This window comes from Pelodiscus sinensis, chromosome 8, assembly GCF_049634645.1.
Source record: "Pelodiscus sinensis isolate JC-2024 chromosome 8, ASM4963464v1, whole genome shotgun sequence".
Lineage (NCBI taxonomy): Eukaryota > Metazoa > Chordata > Testudines > Trionychidae > Pelodiscus > Pelodiscus sinensis.
This window is the reverse complement of record NC_134718.1, coordinates 45,530,205-45,553,188: the sequence shown is the minus strand read 5'-3', so window position 1 is coordinate 45,553,188 and position 22,984 is coordinate 45,530,205. Positions and strand designations below refer to the sequence as shown.

The 22,984-nt window shown below is 41.0% G+C and overlaps 1 protein-coding gene across 11 annotated transcripts in view; it reads right to left on the bottom strand.

Annotated features, from left to right (window-relative positions):
- CFAP46 (cilia and flagella associated protein 46) overlaps positions 1 to 22,984 on the bottom strand; it is a 213,819-nt gene that overhangs the window by 33,161 nt on the left and 157,674 nt on the right. For 9 of the 11 annotated variants that reach the window (XM_075935219.1, XM_075935218.1, XM_075935221.1 and 6 more), the window contains 6 exons: positions 22,250 to 22,347; positions 20,529 to 20,608; positions 18,052 to 18,233; positions 15,216 to 15,325; positions 9,719 to 9,801; positions 981 to 1,145 (listed from right to left, as the gene is read on the bottom strand). In XM_075935219.1, the coding sequence (XP_075791334.1) occupies positions 981 to 1,145; positions 9,719 to 9,801; positions 15,216 to 15,325; positions 18,052 to 18,233; positions 20,529 to 20,608; positions 22,250 to 22,347 (718 nt within the window). Of the gene's footprint in view, positions 1 to 980; positions 1,146 to 3,787; positions 5,763 to 9,718; positions 9,802 to 15,215; positions 15,326 to 18,051; positions 18,234 to 20,528; positions 20,609 to 21,081; positions 21,165 to 22,249; positions 22,348 to 22,984 lie in introns of those variants that run through there. The other 2 variants (XM_075935227.1, XR_012905646.1) reach the window with 2 other exon arrangements.

Genomic DNA, 22,984 nt, shown 5'->3' with positions numbered 1-22,984 from the left:
AAATTGATTCTCAACTGACTGGAAGCTGTCTGGCATTGCCAGCTTCCACAGGGCAATTGCCATGCACTTCTCTATGGTCAGAGTGGGTCTCATTTGGGACCTTCAGGGAGTGTGAAAGCCATTCACAAACTTCAATGAAAGTGGCCTTGTACATGTGGAAGTTTTGCAACCCTGATTATCTCATACCTGCAGCACTACGTGGTCCCACCAGTCTGTGCTTGTCTCATGGCACCAAAACTGATGTTCCACTGTTTCCAGAGGATCGATTGCTGGCGGCATTTTCAATTAGCTCAACCCAAGAGCTTGCCTGTAAAGCATGCCCATGGCACCCCGAGATTGAGATTTCTTCTTTTCCTCTTCCTGCTGGAGTTTCATACTAACACTCTCAACATTCTGTACCATTAGGCACACCAAGGTAGACATCAACATCACAATACTTTGACGCACAATGGGATTCATGCTCACTTTCCTATGGTCTCTATGTGGGTAATCAGGGCCAAAAAGGGCATGAAAAGACTGTTTCCCATTGATTTCAAGCAAGAGGTGTGAGAGTAGATGAGCACATAAAAGGATGCTGACAACATGAACCCAGTACCAGGTGTTGCACAGTTTTGATCCCAACATACATCAGAAGCATAACCTAGAATGCAAAGTGGCACAGGCACTATGGGATAGCTACTCACAGTGCATCACTCTCAAAGTAAATGGCAGTGACCCTAATGAGGATGTGCTACTTCAAACTACAATGAATTCTTGTGCATAGTGGAGACATGGGTCTTAAACTTTTTGAAAATGGGTGGCAAGAAATCATCCTTAATAAGTTTAACCTTATCTCATAGTGTAGACATGGCATAAGAAACTTTTGGGAATGAAAATCTGTATCCTAGTCAAATGTATTCAAGTAAAAGAAATGAACAACATAATAAATAATTTATTTTATGATATCATTTCTGAAAACAAGGAATATAATGTAATTGTACCTGGTTCTTCTACATGTATTCGATTGTAGAGAATTTGGAGAGAAAAGTCTCTGGATACAGAACTTATTACCTCCTCTTGAAAGATACTCAGAGCTTCCAGAGGTAGTTCCATAAGTAGACTGTCTGCCAGTAATATCACACAATCACCTGAATCCACAGGTCCACCTGATATAATATAAATTAGATATTTAGTAATTCATCATAAATACATTAATTAAAATTATCTGGGAATATGGAGTTTCCTTTTCATCTCACTGCATCAAATGCTTTTAAAATCATATTCTATATATTTTAATAACATAAATAATAATATTCTGATATTTCCCTGCATCCAAAGAGAGGCTCTGCAAACTTTCTAGGATATGCATTTGTGGAGCCTAATCCTCTTTCAGAGGTGAAGGTACTCTCTTATTAACAACCATACTGTCCACTGAGCAGCGTCACATGTATTTACCATATATGCAATTTCCACCATGGGAATAATATTAGGCAGTGAACAGACTTGCTCATTCTGACATTCAAAAAGGCAAATATATTTCAGTCAGAGTACCTTTTTAAAGGAGCTGTTATCCAAAGACAACAGTATCTTTCTATATGAAAAAAATAGTTACTTATGTTATGTAACTTTTTCAAGATGCACCTTTATATCCATTGCACTTTAAGTATGTGTGCATCCAGGCTAGATTAACTTTTTGTGGGACCAGCATCAAATATATTTGTGGGCCTCCTGGCGAATGATTGTAAAAATCAAGAGATCAGCACAGAAGTAGTCTTTGACACAGCACATAACTGCACAGGTTTTATTAACAATAGCTACACAAAGTGGTTTGATCGAATAAATTATTCACATCAATACATATATATTTATATATATATATATATATATATATATATATATATATATATATATATATAATATACAAACAACTTATTTGAAACAAGATTGATATGAAGAATGATGCTATAAATAAAATGTAGGAAAGTTTTTATTAAAAAACAAAGTTTTAACTGTTTTATATCCATCCCAATTTCATACACAATTTTAATTCAACCATTGGTAGTTCATATGAGAAATGTTAAGCGTGAGGTAGTGTGAAGATTCCCTTTTAGTCAGAGTAGCACATGGCTGGTGTTTTCCTTGCTTTGGCTTTTGTTAGCTGTTTTTACTCTCTTTTAATTTATATTTTTTCTTTTATTAATTTTCATGGACACTTGTGTATTCTTCTTATTGTCAGGCTACCTCCCTGGTACCGTCGTGATAGCCAGCTCCATCTGCAACTAAAACATGTAGATATTGTTCTATTTACAGAGATGAAAAAATTCTTCAAATTTTTGGTGTGTTTGCTGCAGCAAATATTTCAGTAAACATTTCTATAAACTATAGGCTCTAGAGTTATCTGAATCCATCTCAGAGTCAGTGGATAACAGAGTAAGACTGTTAAGTTTCTCTTGAACTCTTGCAGTATCACCGCTGCAGTTTGATACTGGTAAATGCTTAGTGCAACAAAGACATTTGGAAAGGCTTTTGTAAATTATGTATCTTCATTATGGTCAGCATTTGCAGTGGTGTACGCAGAGCTTCTGATAATGTCTTGGAGGCAAGCAGCTTTAAGTGATGGTGCACCTATTCTTCACAGATCTCTTCACTGAGGTCAGCTGAACAGAATTTAATTAATCTTCTCAGAGACTTTTTACCAGCATTACTGTCAAGGTTAAAAAATGAAAATGGTTGTTTATTTCTGAATATGCACAAAATCTTCTGTTGAGATGGCAGATAAGTGAGTAAATTATAGCATAGAATGATTCAACTTTGAACTTTTCTTCCCTGGTCGCACAAAAGCTGGTCCTTCACTATCACCAGCCATACACTTTGGATGACGTTGCTGCTTTACCTGAAAGTCGGCTGTGGAACTTAAAGACATCACAGATTTATGATATTCCTCAAAATTACTGTGTTGTTCTTCCACAAACTCAGACAGTGACTTCAGCAGTGTCACAGCTATGCCTAAGTCCATTGCTTCAGACAGCAAAAGTTGACTTGTTTTGTTTACTCTTAAGAATAATACTCTAAAATGTTGTCATAAATGCAGCCTACAACTGATCCATAGTTTCAACTAATCAATTTGCCTGTGCTTGTTTTGTTCTGTTTTGTACAGTGTCTACATCAAAAGCCTGAAGCATGGATATATAACTTTTGTAGTTGCATGATAAACAGTGAAGTATATCTGCTCTAGCTGACCAACCCTGTGTCACTAAAGTGCTTTGGGAAAAGTTTTCTCTTACTTGTGTGTAGTGATGCTGTAGCCCACTCCAGCATGGAGAGAGTTACACACAAGCCAGAGAAAGCTTGTGCAACTCTGGGAAATCAGAGCACGGAGAAGCCAGCCAGCCAGTAAGGGACAGGCTGGTCCCTATAAAAGGCTGCAGGGCTGAGAGGAGCTCACTCTTGTTCTGGCCAGAAAAGGAGTAGGAGCACCTGGGCAGGGAGCTAGAGACAGAGGCTCTAGCCTTTTACTTCCCAGGCTATAGGGGCAAGTGTCCAGTGAACAGGAGCAGTACAGTAATTCCTCTTTTAACACTATAGATATGTTTCAGAAAATGATCGTGTTAAGTGAAAACGTGTTATACGGGGTCAATTTTCCCATTGAAAATCATGGAAAAGGTGGGGGTTGTGTTTCAAGCGGTGGTGTCTGTTGGGACCGGGACATAAGGTTGGGGGGAGAAAGAGGACTGGGTAATAGCGGGGGAGGGAGGAGGAGGTGTTTGGCTCTGGGGAAGGGAAGGGAAGGGAAGGGAAGGGAGGAGAGGGGAGGGGGCTTGGCTTGGGAGTATGCCCCTGTGACGGGTCTGCCAGGACCCGCACTGCATCCAGCGAAGGGGGGGGGGGTTGTCGCTGGGGAACGGTGCGGTGACCGGCGAACCCTCCGCCGCTTTGCAGGGAGGCGGGGGAAGCCCTGCGCAGCCGCCAGCCTGCAAGAAGGGGCAGAGGAGAGGGGGTAAAGTGTCTGGCGAGCGGGAGTCAGCGGGGAACAGCGCAGTGAGCAGCGAACCCTCCGCAGCTTTGCAGGGAGGCAGGGGAAGCCCCGCGCAGCTGCTGACAATGGGCCAGCTGGGGAAATCGTGTTATTCTGGGGACAGTTGTGTAATTCAAAAAACGTTCCCTAAAAAAAAAAAAACCCTGCTATTGCGAAAATGTGTTAAGCGGGCATGTGTTAAATGAGAAATTATTGTACAGGGGAGAGAAGGAGGGCAGGACAAGGCTACCACTAGAGGGTAGGGACCCAGAGTACTGGGCAGGTCTGCCCCCCCCCTTTCCCTTTGCATTGCATCTAGCTTCTACGGAGCATAGCCTATACACACTGTGGTTTGCCCCTGAGGCTAGACTTTGGGGCTTCACTTGGCTGCTCAGGCAGGTGCCAGCACTGAAGATTTTTGATACCCCCCACAAAGGGATGAGAGACTGGAGTAGTGGGCACTGCTGGAGTGATGATGGGTAAGACACTGGCCAGAAGGTGACACACTCAGTGGTCAAAGCTAATTCCCACTGTGACCAGAAGGAGGTGCCATGCCGGTGAGTCACAATCCTGTCACATGGCCTCAGATGTCTCCTCTTTCAGAAAAATCTCACAATAGACCCCAGCAATAAGTTGATTCTAAGCAAAACACATAGTTTTGGAACAAATCTAAAAAATGTAATTGTATCAATGCATGAGTGCAGTAGCAACATCATACAGATCAAGTGAGTGAGTCATGCATAGGATGTACACTGCTTTCTCACTGACTGCAATTATCTAAGCTTGCACACCAGAATAAGTGCCAGACATGTTACTAGCATCGTCGTATGTTTGACCTCTTCAGTCCTTCATATTGATATTTATTTCATGCCTTAGAGTTTCATTGATAACATTAAAGAGATGAAGACTTGTATGCAGTGTAACAGGGAAAAAATTAAATAAGAGTTCCATGGGTATGCAGTTATTCAGCACATAGCACACAGTAAATGTCAGCTGATTGGTATGGATAATATCCAGCATGGAGCCAACATTGAAGGAAAAATACTTAGCTAATTCAGCTCATCCACAATGTTCTGCTTTACCTTGTAAGCCATGAGCTTGATAAACTCTTCACAGATCAGTCTCCAATTCATCTGATGAAGTGGGTTTTACCCATGAAATCTCATGATTCTATATATTTTGGTTAGTCTCTAAGGTGCCATAGGACTACTAGTTGTTCTTAAAGTTACAGACTAACATGACTACCCCTCTGAGACTTCACAGATTGTTGATGGTAGATATGATGCTGTGTCATAACCAGCATTCCCATATTTGTTGATGTAGCAAGCCAGGAAAGAATTGAACTGTGCTAAGAGCTCTAAGCAGCAAGGAAGCTGCCAGTATTAAGACTGTCAAAGGCTTCATTAGACACTCTCAGTGCCAGACCTTGTGCTGTCAGAAATTTTATTGTTGCTATGACTTGCATCAACACTTCTGACTAGTAATTTCTTTCTTTAATATATCCATCAGTTTTATGTTTATCAAGGTTAGAGTTTTCAATAAACACATTATGTAAGTGGAAAGAGCTTGTTGGTGTTCTGTAGAACTCTCACGGTCTCCAAGTATGCCAATGTAATTTCATGAATCAAATCTTCTCTTAGTTAGTTCAAATGTGCTGTTCAGAGAAAACAATTTGCACATAAATCAGAAGATACAGAGTATATGAGCCAGGGCCTTTCAATGGTTTCACCATTTTTGAACACTTGATAGAAGGTTGTATCACAGTTTCCTAAAATTAAAAAAAAACACATTTTAATATATGCATACTCTCCAACATTTGTGATGAATATAGGCACATTTGTGAGATATTAAGACAGTAAGAAGATCATAGTGTAGTAGAAAGCAACCTAGAATGAACACTTTTAGATTTAGATAGATACAAAAAAATCCTTGTTTCTTTCAATTGTCCCACAAAATTAATAGGTAAGTCAATCCCTGCTGAAAAGAATTGGTCTTAATGACTCAATGTATTTTAAAAGAAAAGCATCAGTTAGTTATAATTACCTTGTTCTGTCCTTATGTTGTCTTGATGATATTGCTTATTTATCATAGCAATTTTGTTAGAAATCAGTGCCCATGTCTAGGCAATACTGTTGGCCGAAATCATCAACAGGTCACAGGGCAGCATCGGAGGGAGGTAATCATACTGGTGTGTTTTGCAGCAGAAGATTATTACTGTGTTCTTTATTTGGTGAAAGGATTTCATCAGAAGAAACAGCATGTTCTTCAGAACAATAGTTAGTATGGCTGGACCATCACTATATTAGTATGATTAATTACACACTAATCATTTTTACTAGCAGTATTAGTATCATCAGTGTAAGTCTGTGAGGCTATTAATGAAGTAACTGCTTATGCCAGTGTTTCCCAATTTTATTTGGCCCCGGAACCCTTATAAACTCGAAATAATTTTGCGGAACCCCTAATAGTCTAATATATGGAGCTGAAAAAGTAGACCACAGATAAGTAAGGATAATAATAAATAAATGCTAAACAAAGTAATCAGATCAACATTTAGTTTAATTGCACATATTTAAAAATAAAAAGCACATAATATTAATTATTATTATTTTTTAATAATAAAATGTTATTGTAATGGAATTTTCTCGCGGAACCCTTATTTTCACTTTGTGGAACACCATTTGGGAAACGCTGACTTAAGCAATGCATTTTTGCATTCTGATGTTCAAATTCTGTTTTCCCTTTATGGGTCCCACTTAAATGTTTTTTCATCACTATTTTCTTTATCACCTGGACTTGTTTATAGAATCCAACTCTGCACTTTACTCAATGCCTGCCATAGATTACATATATATGCTGCTGACAGTGTGATACTATGTGCCTTTCTGTAAATGACGGCAGTAGAGGGAAATAAATGAAAAGGTTTGAGTGATAAGACTTAAGGCTGAGGGTCAGAAGCGAGGGGAACCAGTACAGTGTGGGGAGGAGTCCAGACATTGGAATGCAAAAGGCTGCTTGGGTTAGTTCCCACAGTCAAGCAGAGGCTGGGGAAAAGAACAGTGGGACATGGAGGAGAGAGGAGAATTGGTCTCCAGCTGGAGCAAGGAAGGGGCAAGAGCATGCAGGGGGAGGACTGATCCCCAGCTGGAGGCAGGAGTAAGGGACATCAGCACAGTGGAGTGGGGGCCAGCATCAGTCTCTGGAGTGAAGGAGGGCCTGGGGTAAGCACAGTAGGGCTAGGGAGGGGCAAATGGGATCCCCACCCTTTGTCCATACAGAGCTGACACCTACCTTTCTCACTGGTCCTAGACAGCTCTCTTTATCTCTCTCTCACTGAGCTGCCCTCCTCTAGCAGCAGCTTCCTGTCCTCAGGGGTGGGAATAGGCGATAGGAGTAGGCTAACTGCAGTTTATTTCTGTAACTAGATTTCTAATTTCCAGTCAGCACTGCCAGGTCCACTTTTCTAATGGAATTTATAATTGAAATCTGGATATGCGGCATCAGGGTGACCAAAAAAACCAGGGGCCAGGGGGATAAAGGCAGTATCATTTTTTAAAGGGAGGGATAAGCCTTAAGGAAGTTGGAGTAGTGGGAAGCAAGTGGTGGAAGGGAGATAGGGGTGGAGGAGACAAGCTAGTGTGCATGGCCATGTCTGCTGTGCTGCCTAGGTAAGGACACTGTCAGCTGATCCCATTCCTATGGTAGGTTAGAAATTGGGGAGTCCCCAATCCCCACATGGCAGCACAGGGATCCCATTTCCTGGCACGCTGCACTTAGGTGGTGACCAGTGTTCCCTCTAATTTTTCCATCCAGGTGTGGAATGAATTTTTATGTGCACCGAGGCATGTGCAAATGTGCACTGCCAGTCAAAACAAAAAACCAAGCCGTGGGCACTTTAGTTATTAGCTGAGTGGCATCAGCTAAGCAGCCACATGTGCACAACTGACAGGTGACACTGGGGAGGATCCCTGAAATCGGTGCTCCCCCTTCCTTCCTGACCCACACCTGATGCCAGCAGTGTGTCAGTGGTTCTGGGCCTCAGTGCCCCATTCCATTGCCCCTTCCTCTACTGCTGCAGCTTCAGAGCTGAGTGGCAGCAGAGACTCCGTCACCTCCACTCCCATGCTACATCTACACTACGAGCCTCTTCCGCAAGAGGAAATGCAAATGGAGTGCTCATTTGCATATGTCACACTCTCATTTGCATTTCCTCCTCGGATCCTTTTTGCACAAGAGATTTTTGTGCAAAAAAGCGCTGGTGAGCTCCCTTCGCTATCCAGATGTGAGAGGCATGCACGGAATCCAAGCATTTTCCCTTACTCCCTGATAATCCGAGGCATAGGATGAAAAGAAAGATGCATCCTGGAGCTCACAGCTGCTGCCCTCACTTGGTGATACCTGATCAATCTGACTGCCTTCTATGACTGGCTATGAGATAACTGGCTCTGCTGACATGGGAAAGGCAGTGGATGCGATATACCCTGGACTTTAGCAAAACTTTTGATAGTCTCCCACAGTATTCTTGCCAGCAAGTTAAAGAAGTGTGGATTGGATAAATGAACTGTAAGGTGGATAGAAAGCTGGCTAAACTGTCAGGCTCAGTGGGTAGCGATCAATGGCTTGATGTCTAGTTGGTGGTCAGTATCAAGTGAAGTGCCCCAGGAGTCGGTTCTGGAACCAGTTTTGTTCAACATCTTTAAAGACCTGGATGAGGGGATGGATTTCACCTTCAGGAAATTGACATTAAGCTAGCGGGGAGAGGTAGATATGTTGGAGGGTAGGGATAGGGTTCAGAGTGACAAGGACAATTGGAGGATTGGGCCAAAAGAAATCTGATGAGGTTCAACAAAGACAAGTGCAGAGTCCTGCATTTGGGGTGGAAGAATCCCAAGGACTGATATAGGCTGGGGACCAACTGACTAAACAGCAGTTTGGCAGAAAATGATCTATGGATTACAGTGGCTGAGAAACTGAATATGAGTCAATGAGTCCTTGTAGCCAAAAAGAGTAATGACATTTTGGGGTGCATTAGAAGGAGCACTCAGCTGATTTAAAAAAGTGATTACTGCCTTTTATTTGGCACTAGTGAGACCACATCTGGAGTACTGCATCCAGTTCTGCATCCCTCCCATTACAGAAAGGATGTAGACGCATTGGAGAAAGTCCAGCAGAAGGCAATAAAAATGATTAGAAGGCTGGAGCACGTGACTTATGATGCGAGGCTGAGGGATTTGGGCTTATTTAGTCTACAGAAGAGAATACTGAGGGAGGATTTGATAGCAGCCTCCAGCTACCTCATGGGGGTTCCAAAGTGGATGGAGAGAAGCTGTTTTCAGTGATGACAAGTAACAGGATGAGGAGCAATGGTCTAGCTGTAGTATGGTGGGGTCTAGGTTAGATATTAGGAAAAACTATTTCACTAGAAGTGTCCTGAAGCACTAGAATGGGATACTAGGGAGGTGGTGGAATCTCCATCCCTAGTTTTTATGTCCCAGTTTGACAAAGCCTTGGCTGTGATGGGATTGGTCCTGTTTTTAGCATGGGTTTGGACTTGATGACCGCCTGAGGTCTCTTCCAACACTATGATTCTAAGTATCTGGACATGTACAGTAAATGGCCTAAACAACTATTTATGCTTACAAACCATTTCAGAGGGAGGGACAGGAGGGGAAAGTTGATGATTCAAAATCTGACTCTAAATATTATTTTCTATATATGACATACCTTGTAATCCAGTATATTTTGTCTCCTTATCTTTGGCTTTTGTTTTTCCTGACTCTGCAGTTGACACTGATGGACTCTGCTGTCTGAAAATAAAAATTACAACTCAAAATACTACTTATATCATGGCAAACAGATTTTCAAAGGATATCTCATTGAAATGTAGTCAATGTTGAAGGTCTACTGCCCTTAGGTTCCCTGGAAAAGGACAACCTTATATAATAATGATAATGTTAGAGCTCTGATTTTAATACTACAGGCAGTCCCCGGGTTACGTACAAGATAGGGACTGTAGGTTTGTTCTTAAGTTGAATTTGTATGTAAGTTGGAACTGGCGTCCAGATTCAGCCGCTGCTGAAACTGACCAGCGGCTGACTACAGGAAGCCCGAGGTAGAGTTGCTCTGCCCTGGGCTTCCTGGAATCAGCCACTGATCAGTTTCAACAGCGGCTGAATTTGGATGCCTGGGACAGAGCAGCTGGGGCGCTGCTGGGTAGGTCCCCGCAGCGCCGCACCTCAGCGCTGCGGGGACCAACCCGGCAGCACCCGAGCTGCTCTACCCCAGGTGTCCCCAAGTCAGCCGCTGCTGAAACTGATCAGCGGCTGATTCCAGGAAGCCCGGGGCAGAGCAACTCTGCCTCGGGGTTCCTGTAGTCAGCCGCTGGTCAGTTTCAGCAGCGGTTGACTTGGGGACGCCTGGGGCAGAGCAGCTGGGGTGCTGCCGGGTTGGTCCAGTAGCGCCGAGGAGCGGCGCTGCGGGACCAACCCCACAGCGCCCCAGCTGCTCTACCCCAGGCGTCCTCGGCGAGAAAAGCCTGGTCTGCTGGGGGGGGAGCACACTAGTTACACCACCCCCCCAGCAGACCAGGGAGACGCGGGTGGCGGGACCGCCAAGACGCGCCGCAGTCCCGCCCGCATCCTCCGCGGCTTTGCTCCGCATCGCCCTGGTCTACTGGGGGGAGGGGAGGGCCAACCAATATGTCAAACATGCTGCTTGTTGGTGAGGTGCGTTTGAGCGCGGTTATTTTGATTCCAGTGTCTTATTGGTCTATGGCATTGATTTTGGCGTGGCCAGTCGAACTGCCGGTGATGTGGTTGCCAGTGTTGTCTGGGATGAAAATAATCGTAACCCCTCCTGTATGGTGGGGTGGACATTCCAAGTGACCGCAAGGTTGTTCTAGTGTCCTTGCTAGAATGTAAAACTGAGTCAGTGTTTTCCCTGAATAGTGAGTCCTTTTCAAGTGGCAAATCCTCCACTTTGGATTGCAGCTCCTTTGGCACTCCCGCTGCCTGGAGGAATGAGGCCCTGTGCATAACTACCGCTGTGGCAGTGGTGCGGGGTGCTGTGTCTGCTACATCTATGGCAATCTGGAGACCAGTTTGAGTGGCAGCATAAACCTCCTGGACCACAGATTTAAGAAGGAGCCTCTTAGATTCAGGAAGGGCCTCCATCAGGTCGGTCAACTTTGCATAATTATCAAAATTATGATTTGATAAATGCGCGAAGTACTTAGCGATTCTACGGAGCAAAGTTGAAGAGGTGTACACATTCCTCCCAAATAAATCAAGCCTTTTTGACTCCTTATCTGATGTACTTGATTTATACTGAGGATCCCTGGCTCATTGCTGGGCTGCATCGACCACCAAAGAGTTGGGGTGAGGGTGGGAGAACTGAAATTCCAATCCTTTCAGAGGTACAAAATATTTTTATCAGCCCGCTTGTTAGTGGGAAGAATGGAGGCAGGAGTCTGCCAGAGATCACTAGCAACTTTCAAGATAGCCTCCTCTAGAGGTATGGCCAATTTGGTGGTATGGGTAGTCCGCAAATTTTTCAGAAGACTATGTTGTTTGTCCTTGATTTCGGTGAGTTGGATTTCTTGAGACACTGCCACCCTCTTGAAAAGATCCTGGAACTGTCTCAAGTTGTCTGGTGGAGAGACATCTCCAGGGATGACGGCTTCATCGAGAGAGGAGGACTGATCTGTGGGGGAGCCTTCAGGAGGATGTGACTCTGTAATGGCCTGGGGCTGTTGCTCTTGAACGAGAGGTGGTGAACGGTGTGGTGATGAGTCTCGAGCAGAGGGTGGAGGAGCAGAATGTGGGGAGTGTCTAGAAGAAGAACAGGCCATCATGGAACATGGAGGGGATGTGGGTGAACAATGACAACGACGATGATGCGGTGAGTACTCCTATGATAACGGGAGTAGTCATAAATCCTGATAATAGTAAGAAGAGCATGAAGGAGAACGCTCATAACGATGGTGTGCAGTGTAATCGTAGTGTGAGGATGATCTTCTCGAGCAAAGGGATGGAGAAGAAGAGTATGATCTCTGCATAGGTGGTGAGGGAGAGGCAGAGGAGTGATGAGAAGACACTCGAACATCTCTGGGAGGTGTCAAAAATGGAGAAGGAAGTCTGTCAGGAGAGGAATATCTCCTGGAGAGCCATGGTGATCTTCTGCTTGATGGTGGGGGAAGAGATGGTGATAGAACCAGTTAAAATACAGGAGGCAGTGAGGCCAGGGGTGGGCTGCGGATATGATGGGTCTTTGCCCGCTGTGCATTCTGGTGTTGGTCGGTGCTGTGTGTTCCGGCACCGATGACAGTGCTGACCAGCAGTGTGTTGCACTGGGATTGTGGTGAGCCCGTGCCAATGTCGGTGCCAAGCGCACCTTTGGCAAGGCCAGCGCCAGCGCTGGCATCAGTGGGTCGCGAGTCAGTGTTGGCGGTGGTCTGTCCCAGGATTCGGTCGGTGCCGTACACTCATGCTCTGAGGTCGGTGCTGTCTGCTCACATGCCAGTATTGTTGGCTCCTCTGGAGAGGAGGATGAAGTAGAAGTAGAAGCGGCATGTAATGGTGCCGACTGTGCCTGCGGTGCTGTTGGCATAGACGGTGCCGGTGACTTCGGTGCCAGGGCGATTCCGACGCTGGAGAAGTTGCAGTGGCAGGGCGAGATGCACCAGGCAAACTTCTGGGCGGTTTCAAGGCTGAATAGGCGCTTGAAACCAAAGTGCCCAAGTTAGAGCCCGAGGTAGTTCTGCCATGAGAAGTCAAAGGCAGATATCTACTTGGAGAGGGCCTGGGTCTCTTAGAAGGAGCCCTGGAGGGAGAGGAGGCACTCCGTTTCTGAGGCTGCTGTGCAGGCCGAGGTGGGGAGACTGACTCAGCGGGCTGGAGCGCCTTAGCGAAAAGGATCATGTGGAGCCTCATTTCGCGGTCATGGCGGGGCCTCACTGTAAGTTTTGAGCAATGTATGCATTTTTGCGGTACATGGCTCTCGCCCAGACAGCAGATGCACGCGGCGTGACCGTCAGATGCAGGCATGGCCTCGCGGCACAGGGAGCATTTTTTAAACCCGAGAGAGCCTGGCATTATGGATGTTAATGTTGCTTCTTCCCTTTATCTGCTCCGTTTTTTTTTATACAAGAATCAAAGTTATAATGGGGGTGGGAAGGAGAATGAAAACTTAATGGACTATGTACCAACAGGAAAAAAATCTTTTTCTTTCTTTTTCTTTTTCTTTTTCTTTTTCTTTTTTTAAACGAATGTGAACAGGTATAAGAACTATTTAAGAATGATTATAAAAGTAAACTAAAGAATTATAACTGGGTTTTTCTCACAAAAGGTTGAACCAGAAGGAGATATGATTTGCTCCGTCTGCAGCCTGAGGCAGTTGAAGAGTAACTGGTTGAGATCAGATCGCGAAGCGCAGGAGAGCGCGACTGCCACGAGACGTCCCCCTCCCCCACACATGCACAGTCTGACTATGGTTTTGAACATCTCCAGGGCAAGCCCAGTACCTAATGTGGAGCACCCAAGGAGACATCACTCGAAGAATCATAGAATACTAGGACTGGAAGGGACCTCGAGAGGTCATCGAGTCCAGTCCCCTGCCCTCATGGCAGGACCAAATACTGTCTAGACCATCCCTGATAGACATTTATCTAACCTACTCGTAAATATCTCTACAGATGGAGATTCCACAACCTCCCTGGGTAATTTATTCCAGTGTTTGACTACCCTGACAGTTAGGAAATTTTTCCTAATGTCCAACATAGCCCTCCCTTACTGCAGTTTAAGCCCATTGCTTCTTGTTCTATCCCCAGAGGCCAAGATGAACAAGTTTTCTCCCACTTCCTTATGACCCTTTTAGATATCTGAAAACTGCTATCAAGTCCCCCCTCAATCTTCTCTTTTCTAAACTAAACAAACCCAATTCCTTCAGCCTTTCCTCATAGGTCATGTTCTCTAGACCTTTAATCATTCTCGTTGCTCTTCTCTAGACCCTCTCCAATTTCTCCACATCTTTCTTGAAATGCGATGCCCAGAACTGAACACAATACTCCAACTGAGGCCTAACCAGCACAGAGTAGAGTGGAAGAATGACTTCTAGTGTCTTGCTCACAACACACCTGTTAATACATCCCAGAATCATGTTTGCTTTCTTTGCAACAGCATCACACTGCTGACTCATATTCAACTTGTGAATCCTCTTATTATAATAGAAAACAACATAAGCATTTGGTTGTGCCAGGAAAATAGATGTGCTTGAAATAGGATTGTTTCCCATAAAACCAAACAGAAAGGAGACAGATTCACCAAGTTAAAGATAGTCCTCAAAATTGATATAACTGAACAAGTGTTGAAATAGGCTGAACCAAGATGTGCCAGATAAAATAGGATGAACCTGGAATAGGACTGCTTCAATAAACCAGGGATTGGGAACCCTTTTTGGGTTGGAGGCCACCGCCCCAAGTGAGAAGCAAAACTAAAACAAACGAACAAACAAAAACCAAACAAACCTCTCTCACTGATATGGCTCCCAAGTGAGGAGTAAGACCCTAGGGGTCTACTGAGAGGCAGCCTAGTAGGGGCAGCTTAGTAGATTTTGTGTGCTTCAGCCCCACAGTGTGGCAGCGGAGTGGTTGGAACACCAGTGCGGGGGGGGGGGGGGGGGGAGGGAGAGGCTCTGAGCCTTGGGGGCCATCTCCAGGCAAGTTGGAGGCTGCATCCAGCCTCCAGGCCTGAGATTCCCCATCCCTGCAATAAACCTTGCAGAAAAGAGATAAATCAGAGAAATTTGTAGTAGTGCTCTGTTTTGGCACAGCTAAATCAATGCTTAAGGTTTGAAATTTCGAAGAAAATGTTATTGGAAACAAATTGACAATAGTCCTTTTTTGTTAAAACAGCAAATGACAAGATTTATAAGATGAAGAAAATATACTTGATAGAATTCCCATTTAAAAATGTACTAAAAATTAAATGGAAAAATTTTAACAATCCTTTTTTTATGAAATCCAGAGATTAACTTCATAAAAATAACACTGTATTTCTGAAAAACAATCATTTAAATAAAGCATGTACATTTTCCTTTTATTTTCCAACTAACTCCCTCTCAAGTTTATTGAGTTAAGGAGCTGAACAAATGCTGGGTAAATCTGCTAGTTCATAAATCTTTTAATGTTAATGTTAATATGATAAAACATTTATAAAATTCTTACCTAGAATCAGTGAAATCAAATACTGACAAAACTGGTTTCAGATATTCTTCCATGGCTTTTAAAATTTCAGAGAAATTTTTCTCATTTTCACTTATGTTTTCTGTTAAATTCTGTATACAAATTAAAAAATCATTAGAATCCTCACAAAGTTGAATGAAACAAAGATGGGAAGTACAATATGTTACTTAGTGCTAAATTGAATCATGGTAGTTTGAAACATCATACAATTAAAACAATTCCTTAAATCAGTGAATTATGTTTCAAAATTGCTCTCTCTGAATGCTTTATTAATGTCAGCATTCTTTTCTAATGCAAGAATCAGTGCAATAATGCCTGGGGATATAAAATGGGATATTTTAGGCACAAATACTTTATAATGAATAATGAGTGAATTTACTGAAAAGGAGATAGCTGGAAGAAGGTGGAGGAGGAAGAAGAGTGAAGAGAGAAATAAAGCGATGGCACAAATCAAGGAAGGAAAAGTAAGAAAGGGGAAAAATGTGAATACTAGATGGAAATGGTAGAGAAAAGTTATGGTCCCAGACGGAGAGAGATTGACGAAGAACCAAAACAAATTGAACAAAACAGATGGTGGTGAGAATAGACAAGCAAAGATGAAAGGAAGTGAAGAAAGAAATGGATAGAGAGAAGGCAGAAAGTAGATTAGAAAGAAAATAAATGGAAATAAATGAATAGTATAGAAAGGAAAAAATTAAAAACACATACAATTTTTAATTTTACACCAAAAGGTCCATTTTTATAGGCATTTCACCCCAGTCTCCTTTTGTGTGAGTATAAGCATATTTGTGTGCAAACACGTAAGGTGCAATTGTGAAGTACTAAATATACAGCTGATAAACGCTATCCTATCCATATGCAGCAGATGGGTTCTGTGAAGTAAATTCTATCATTTGCAGGCACATGACAGCATTTATTAACTTAACAGGCAAGTGTTAGCCTTTCAAGTGTCATGGTAAGTATCTGAATACATACAGTTAACATGCTCACATAGAGGCCATTGTTTTAAAATTCTGATCTTGTTTATTCTAACCTATATCATTACTCCATTTCTATTCCGTATTGGTCAAAAGGAAAAGAGTGGTGAAGGAACTAAAATAACTCACATAGCTCACCATGACAACTAAAGCTGATGATGGCTACAAACAAAACCATCAGTATTTTGCCACCTAACTTTAATCAGCATTTTTGCTGACAGGATCTGATATGGACAAGATAAAGTTCTCCTTTTAATTTTAAAATTCCTTCCTGATAACTGGCAGTATTCAAAGATTTGTTTTAAAGCAACAATAAGCATTAAATTGTTTTAAGAGCAAGGGTTTCCTTCCTTCTCATGCTTGTTATTCATCACCTAGTTACATGTCTATCATCACTTAGTCTATGTCTAGACTGCAAGCGTCTTTCGAAAGAGGCTTTATCGAAAGATACTTTCGAAAAAGCCTCTTTTGAAAAAGAGCATCTAGACTACAACCAGTACTTTTGAAAAAGCAAGCTGCTTTTTTGAAAGAGAGCACCCAAGCAGTCTGGATGCTCTCTTTCGAAAAAGCCCTGTTTGCATTCATAAACGCCTTTTTTAAAAGAGCACTTTCGAAAAAAGAGGTTCTTCCTCGTAAAATGAGGTTTACCACGGTCAAAAAAACTGCTGTGTTCTTTCTATTCAATTTTGAAAGAACTCGATGGCAGTCTAGATGCAGGGGAAGTTTTTTCAAAAAAAGCCATTTTTTTCAAAAAACCCTGTACTCTAGACATACCCTTAGTAATTAGAGGCCTGCTTTTTATGAGTAGTGACTGTAGCAATCTGCATAAAACTTGGAGAAGTGCTGGTTGCAAGAAAGAAATTCGGGAAGAGACACCATGAAGTCGGTCTGAGTATAAATGACTAGAATGCTAGCTGCAACCGCATCAAATCTGTAAATAGGTGTTTTAAAATAAACCACCATTTCAACTTTACAAGCATGGAGCCTTCTTATGTTATTAGGTAGCACATGGGACACGAAACACTGACAACTCAAAGAATTACTTAACTACCCTTTTTAAAACAACAAAATAAAAATAAAGAAAATACTGTAGTTGTTTTTCAGTGCTTTTGTTAGACTTTAAATTAAGGTTGGCATTTTAACAACATGTATTTTATGCTTGTGAAAAAATTAATTACTGTGTGTAAATACATATCTAATCTAATGAAGCCAGAATTTTAGATTTAACATAAATTTCCCATGATCTTGCAAACTAAATATAGTGAATGCATACGAAGGACCCAATCCTGTAATTACTTATGCAAGAACATTAACTTTATGCACTGTGAGCAGTCCCACTTGTAAAATTAAGCAGTAAAATTAAGCACTACATAAATCTTTATAGGAGGATGGTTCAATAGAGACCTAATGGATTTTCAGGAATGTCTAAGAGACATAAAACCAATAGAGAGGTTGGTGTGTAACTCCTATAGTTTCTTTCTAAAAAATCTTTCTTCTTTTTAATATATAAGTTTAAATTAAGAGCTCTTAATATATTTGGGAAGAAATTATTATTCTTATTTTACATCAACATTCCATCAGTCTAAATTGTTAAAGTTCAAAGCTGTTGAAGAAAAATCTGCATAATAATGACAGCATTACAAACTTCTATTTAGAGCAAAGAAAATTGGTAAGTTTCAAAGTAGAGCATACACAGGAGACACAAAGCTTATAAAAAGCTGCATTTGTAATAAATGTTAGGAATTCTAGATGAGAGCTATTTTGTACAGCTTTCTGTTATGTCTTCTGTATATATTTTAATGTCTATTTTAAACATTAATAACTTGAAACAAATATATTACCATATCAATTTTGGAAGTAGTTTCTGGCCATTGTTGAAAGTCAAACTTCTCTCCATGACATTTATTTTGTAATTCCTGTCTGAGGATAGTATTCATCATTTCCTGTTTGTAAAGACGTACTTTTTCCAACAAAATCAAGATTGTATCAGGATTCACAGGAAAACGAGAAAGTTTAGCTCGCACTAATACAAGAAAAAAGTAATTGAGAACATAAGTTCCATATAGCCACATATTTTTATAATCCACTTTGCATATTCCTGTTATATAAGGAGATAAAATATAGTATTAAATAATAGCACAGCTATTTAAGTATTATTAAAATCAAGGAAGAACAGTAATATAAGTCTATTTGAACTTGGAGACAGTGAACATAAGAACATAAGAATGGCCATATTGGGTCAGACCATCTAGCCCAGTATCGTGTCTGCTGACAGTGGCCAATACCAGATGCCCCAGAGGGAGGGAACACAACAGGGAATCATTACGTGATCCCTCTTCTGTCATCCATTTCCAGAGAAACAGAGGCTAGGGACACTAGTGATGGTGTCCTAACCTCCATGAATCTATCTAGCTCTTTTCTGAACCCGGTTAAAGTCCTAGTCTTCATCACGTCCTCTGGCAAGGAGTTCCACAGGTTGACTGTGCGCTGAGTGAAGAAAATCTTCCTTTTGTTTGTTTTAAACCTGCTGCCTATTAATTTCATTTGGTGACCCCTAGTTCTTATATTGTGAGAATAAGTAAATAACTTTTCCTTCTTCACTTCTTCCACACCAGTCATGATTTTATGGACCTCCATCATATCCCCCTTTAGTCTCCTCTTTTTTAAGCTGAAAAGTCCAAGTCTTTTTAATCTTTCTTCATATGGGACGTGTTCCAAACCCCTCATCATTTCTGTTGCCTTTTTCTGAACCTTTTCCAATGCCAATATATCTTTTTTGAGATAAGGTGACCACATCTGTACCCAGTATACAAGATGTGGGTGTACCATGGTTTTATATAGACACAATAAGATATTCTTTGTCTTAGTCTCTAACCCTTTTTTAATGATTCCTAACATTCTATTTGCTTCAGAGGGGTAGCTGAGTTAGTTTGTAACTGGAAAAACGTACACAACAAATAATCTAGTAGCACCTTAAACACTAACAAAACACAAACAAGCTTTCGTGGGTACAATCCACTTCTTCAGATGTTTGGTGTATTAAAAGTCCAGTTCCAAAATAAATAGGTGGTGGGGAGGAGGGGAAGGAAGGGAAAAATAGTGAAATAGCGTGTTCACCTTACAAGAAGCTGATAGAGAAGGTGCAAATTGTTCTTAAGTACCCATTGTTTGGCTTTAACCTGCCCAAGCACTCATTAATGGATCTCAAAGTCACCTTATTGTTTCAGGCCAATTCCACAAGCCAAATCACAGGGAAGGGTTGGAACTTAACTTCATTTACAAGTTTGGGACCTATCACAAAGTTATGAATAAGGACATTACCTGGCTAGCATGCTTCCTTCCACATCTTAATGACTTAACCAATCAAACAATGGGTACTTAAGAACAATTTGAACATTCTCTAACAGCTTCATGTAACATGAACATTCCAATTCACTATTTCCCCCCCTTCCTTCTTCCTCCTCCACCCCATTCCCTATTTATTTTGAAACTGGACTTTTAATACTCCATTCATCTGAAGAGTGGGTTGCACCCACGAAAGCTCATGATACCATCTACATGTTTTGTTAGTCTTTAAGGCTAGACTATTAGTTGTTTTAAAGTTTATTCTATTTCCCTTTTTGACTGCCTCTGTACACTGAGTAGATGTTTTCAGAAAACTATCCACAATGACTCCAAGATCTCTCTCTTGAGAAGTTGTAGCTAAATTAGTCCCCATCATATTGTATGTATAGTTGGGATTATTTTTTCCAATGTGCATTACTTTACATCAATCAACATTACATTTCATTTGCCATTTTGTTGCCCAATCACTTAGTTTGGTGAGATCTTTTTGAAGCTCTTCACAGTCTGAGCAACAGAAGGAGTATCAAGTATCTAAGCACATTCCCTGGTACTTTAAGAAAAATTATTTCCTCCCATGCTATTAAAAATGCATTTCCAATTTTTTCTTATGACATATTATACTTTAAAACACAAAAATCATGCCTGGCCTATAAAGAAGGCATAACAACAAAAAGTGTGCAATAATGATTTTTCTGATTATGATCATTTTTGTCCCTTAAAAAGAGCACAATTAGCTTAATGAAATTTGGACTAGTGATAACCATAGAAACAACATATCTGTCATGCATACAACAGCCACTGGACTTAATGGAATTTATGTGCATAAATTACCAGGTATCAAGATAAGACTATACCTCTTAGCACACACTGTCTTAAAATTATATCAGTTGCTTGACCACATGAGTTTGGTTTTCTTGTACTGAATGCAACAGTAAGACCTAACATCACCTTATTTTTAAACGGAGACACTCACATGTCGGTTGAACTGGTTTTCCTTTCTGTTGTCCGCTACTGAGTTTTTGCTTAACAATCATTGCACTATACAACATTGATCTATGGAAAGCAATAAAGATAGAATAAAATATTTGATTATTCACATATTCAGACCTTCCAGCCTTTCAAAAATAATAATTTCCCTCTAATATTACATGTTCACAGATGCCCAGATATGTATTAAGCACTTCTGAACACAGACAAGTGCCCAAATCTTACAGACGAAGTCCAAAGCTGGCAAAACAGAGACTGCCAAACACGCAGATTCACTCCAGATTGCTTTTGAGGTATGTAATCCCCAAGCATAAAGAAGCTAACAGACATTGGAAAAAAAATGGGATTGAACTGAACCGTGGAGTATCTTGTGAATTGTTCTCTCAAGGGGTATATCTACATTGTGGCACTAGCTTGAAATAAGCTACACAATTTGATCTACACAAATTGCGTAGCTTATTTCGAGATAGTATATTTTGAAATGTGGGGCTCTCTACACGGTGCCAAATTTTGAAATAGACTGCTATTCCGACAACTACCTTAAAACTCTTCGAACGAGGTTTACTGGGACATCGGAATAGCACATCCGTTACTTCAGTTGCATTTCGAAATAACAGGCATGCTGTAAAGACAGAAAATGCTATTTTGGGATATCAGACGTAACCCAAAATAGTTCCGCAATCTAGATGTACCCAAGTAGACTACAGGAGTGGCTGGCTACTATTGCTTCTCCCTTTATATTTGCAAAGATCCACATACAAGTGGCTGACCAACACCTAGCACCTAGCTCATATGATTTTGTCAGAATAGGTAAACTGATCAAAGGACAATGAGCAACACTTACTCAAAATTGTTAAAGATGTAGAGTCAGATCAATGAGCACTGCTTATCCATCCTTAAACTGGAGGTCATTTAAATTGTTGCACTAATTTGCTTGACTCGCTCCACTTTCTCAGGGTATGTTTACATAACATCTGGCAGGATGCTTCCCAGAGTGGCTAGACAGATGCTCTAGCTCAACTTGAGGTAGCATGCTAAAAATAGCACTGTGGCAACTGACAATAACTTGAACTAGCTGACTGGATATGTACCCAGAGGGGTGGAGGAGATTTTACTGGGCTGGCTAATCGAATCCATCATGGACACATTTTTGTTTATAATGTGATAATTCAACTCCATCTATCGGAATTGGAAAGCATTCTCCCAGATGCTGTATACACACATCCTTAGGGATCTGGGGATGGAGAGGGGGAAAAAATCTCCATTAGGGAGCAGAAGAAAGGTAAAAACAATCTGCTGAGCTGTAAGCAAAACCATCCAAGTGTATCTATAGAAGCTTGGGGAAAAGGTTCTTTTGTTGCTAAACCTGTTAAAAGACTTTTGCTAATCAACACATCTGGTCCTTCAATCAGAGAGTCTTATTCTTCCAACCATCTCTAGAGGGATGCAGAGTGAAACATGGAGGCTGCCAAATGGAATTTTGTGGACCACTCGAAAGATTTTGGCTCTCTTCTGTCCACCATGAGGAACAGAAAGATAGAGAATTGTGGAAAATTGACTTCAGGTTCATGTTTGAGTTTTGGTCAGTTATTTTTTCACTTACTCTAAGTGATAAAACCAAAATAATGATAAGTAAAACGTAAAAAGCAGCTGAAATAACTTGGAAAAGGAAAATAAAATTAAAAAAAAACTAATAAAATTTTATACCTGTCACTTGAATGTTGGAGAATGATTATACGGAAGATTGATGGCAATTCATTTATGATGTTAAAATGTTGAGCAAGAACACAGAGATTTCCCCATGCCTGTAATATAATTTAAAATTGACATTACTTTTCATATCTTTTTATGAACAACACTTTCAGTGCATTCATCAAGTGACTGATCTATAATACTGTAATTCAAAAACCCAAGGCACTACTGTTTGCAAAATGCACTTAGAGAAAAGAATATTTTAGCTCAGCACACAATAAATGAAGTTAAAGCAATACTTTCTGGTTAACATTAATATGACTTACTTGCCTACTATACTGCATATCAACCTAAAAACTATCAAATGTTGAAACCAATTTTTATTATGAGTAGCAAAGAAAGCGAACTACTTCAATTCAACATTTTTATTTTCTAAAAGCAATTCAAGCATTTCCATAGGAATATATACCTGGACAATTTGTATTCTTCTGTAAAAAGAACTGTATAGGTTATGATACATACATACAAATATTATACATAATAATATATTATTTGGTAGAAAGAATAACATCTTCCAGGGCAAACATTATGCCTACTAAACAAAAGAGAAGACCACAGCTCTAATCTTGTAAACACATATTATTAACATTTACTTATGTCAAAGGAAGTATTCACATGCCTAGAAAAGAACATGTATGAAAGTGTTTATAGGACCAGGGTCAAAGAAATTAAAAGAAGGAATCATAATTT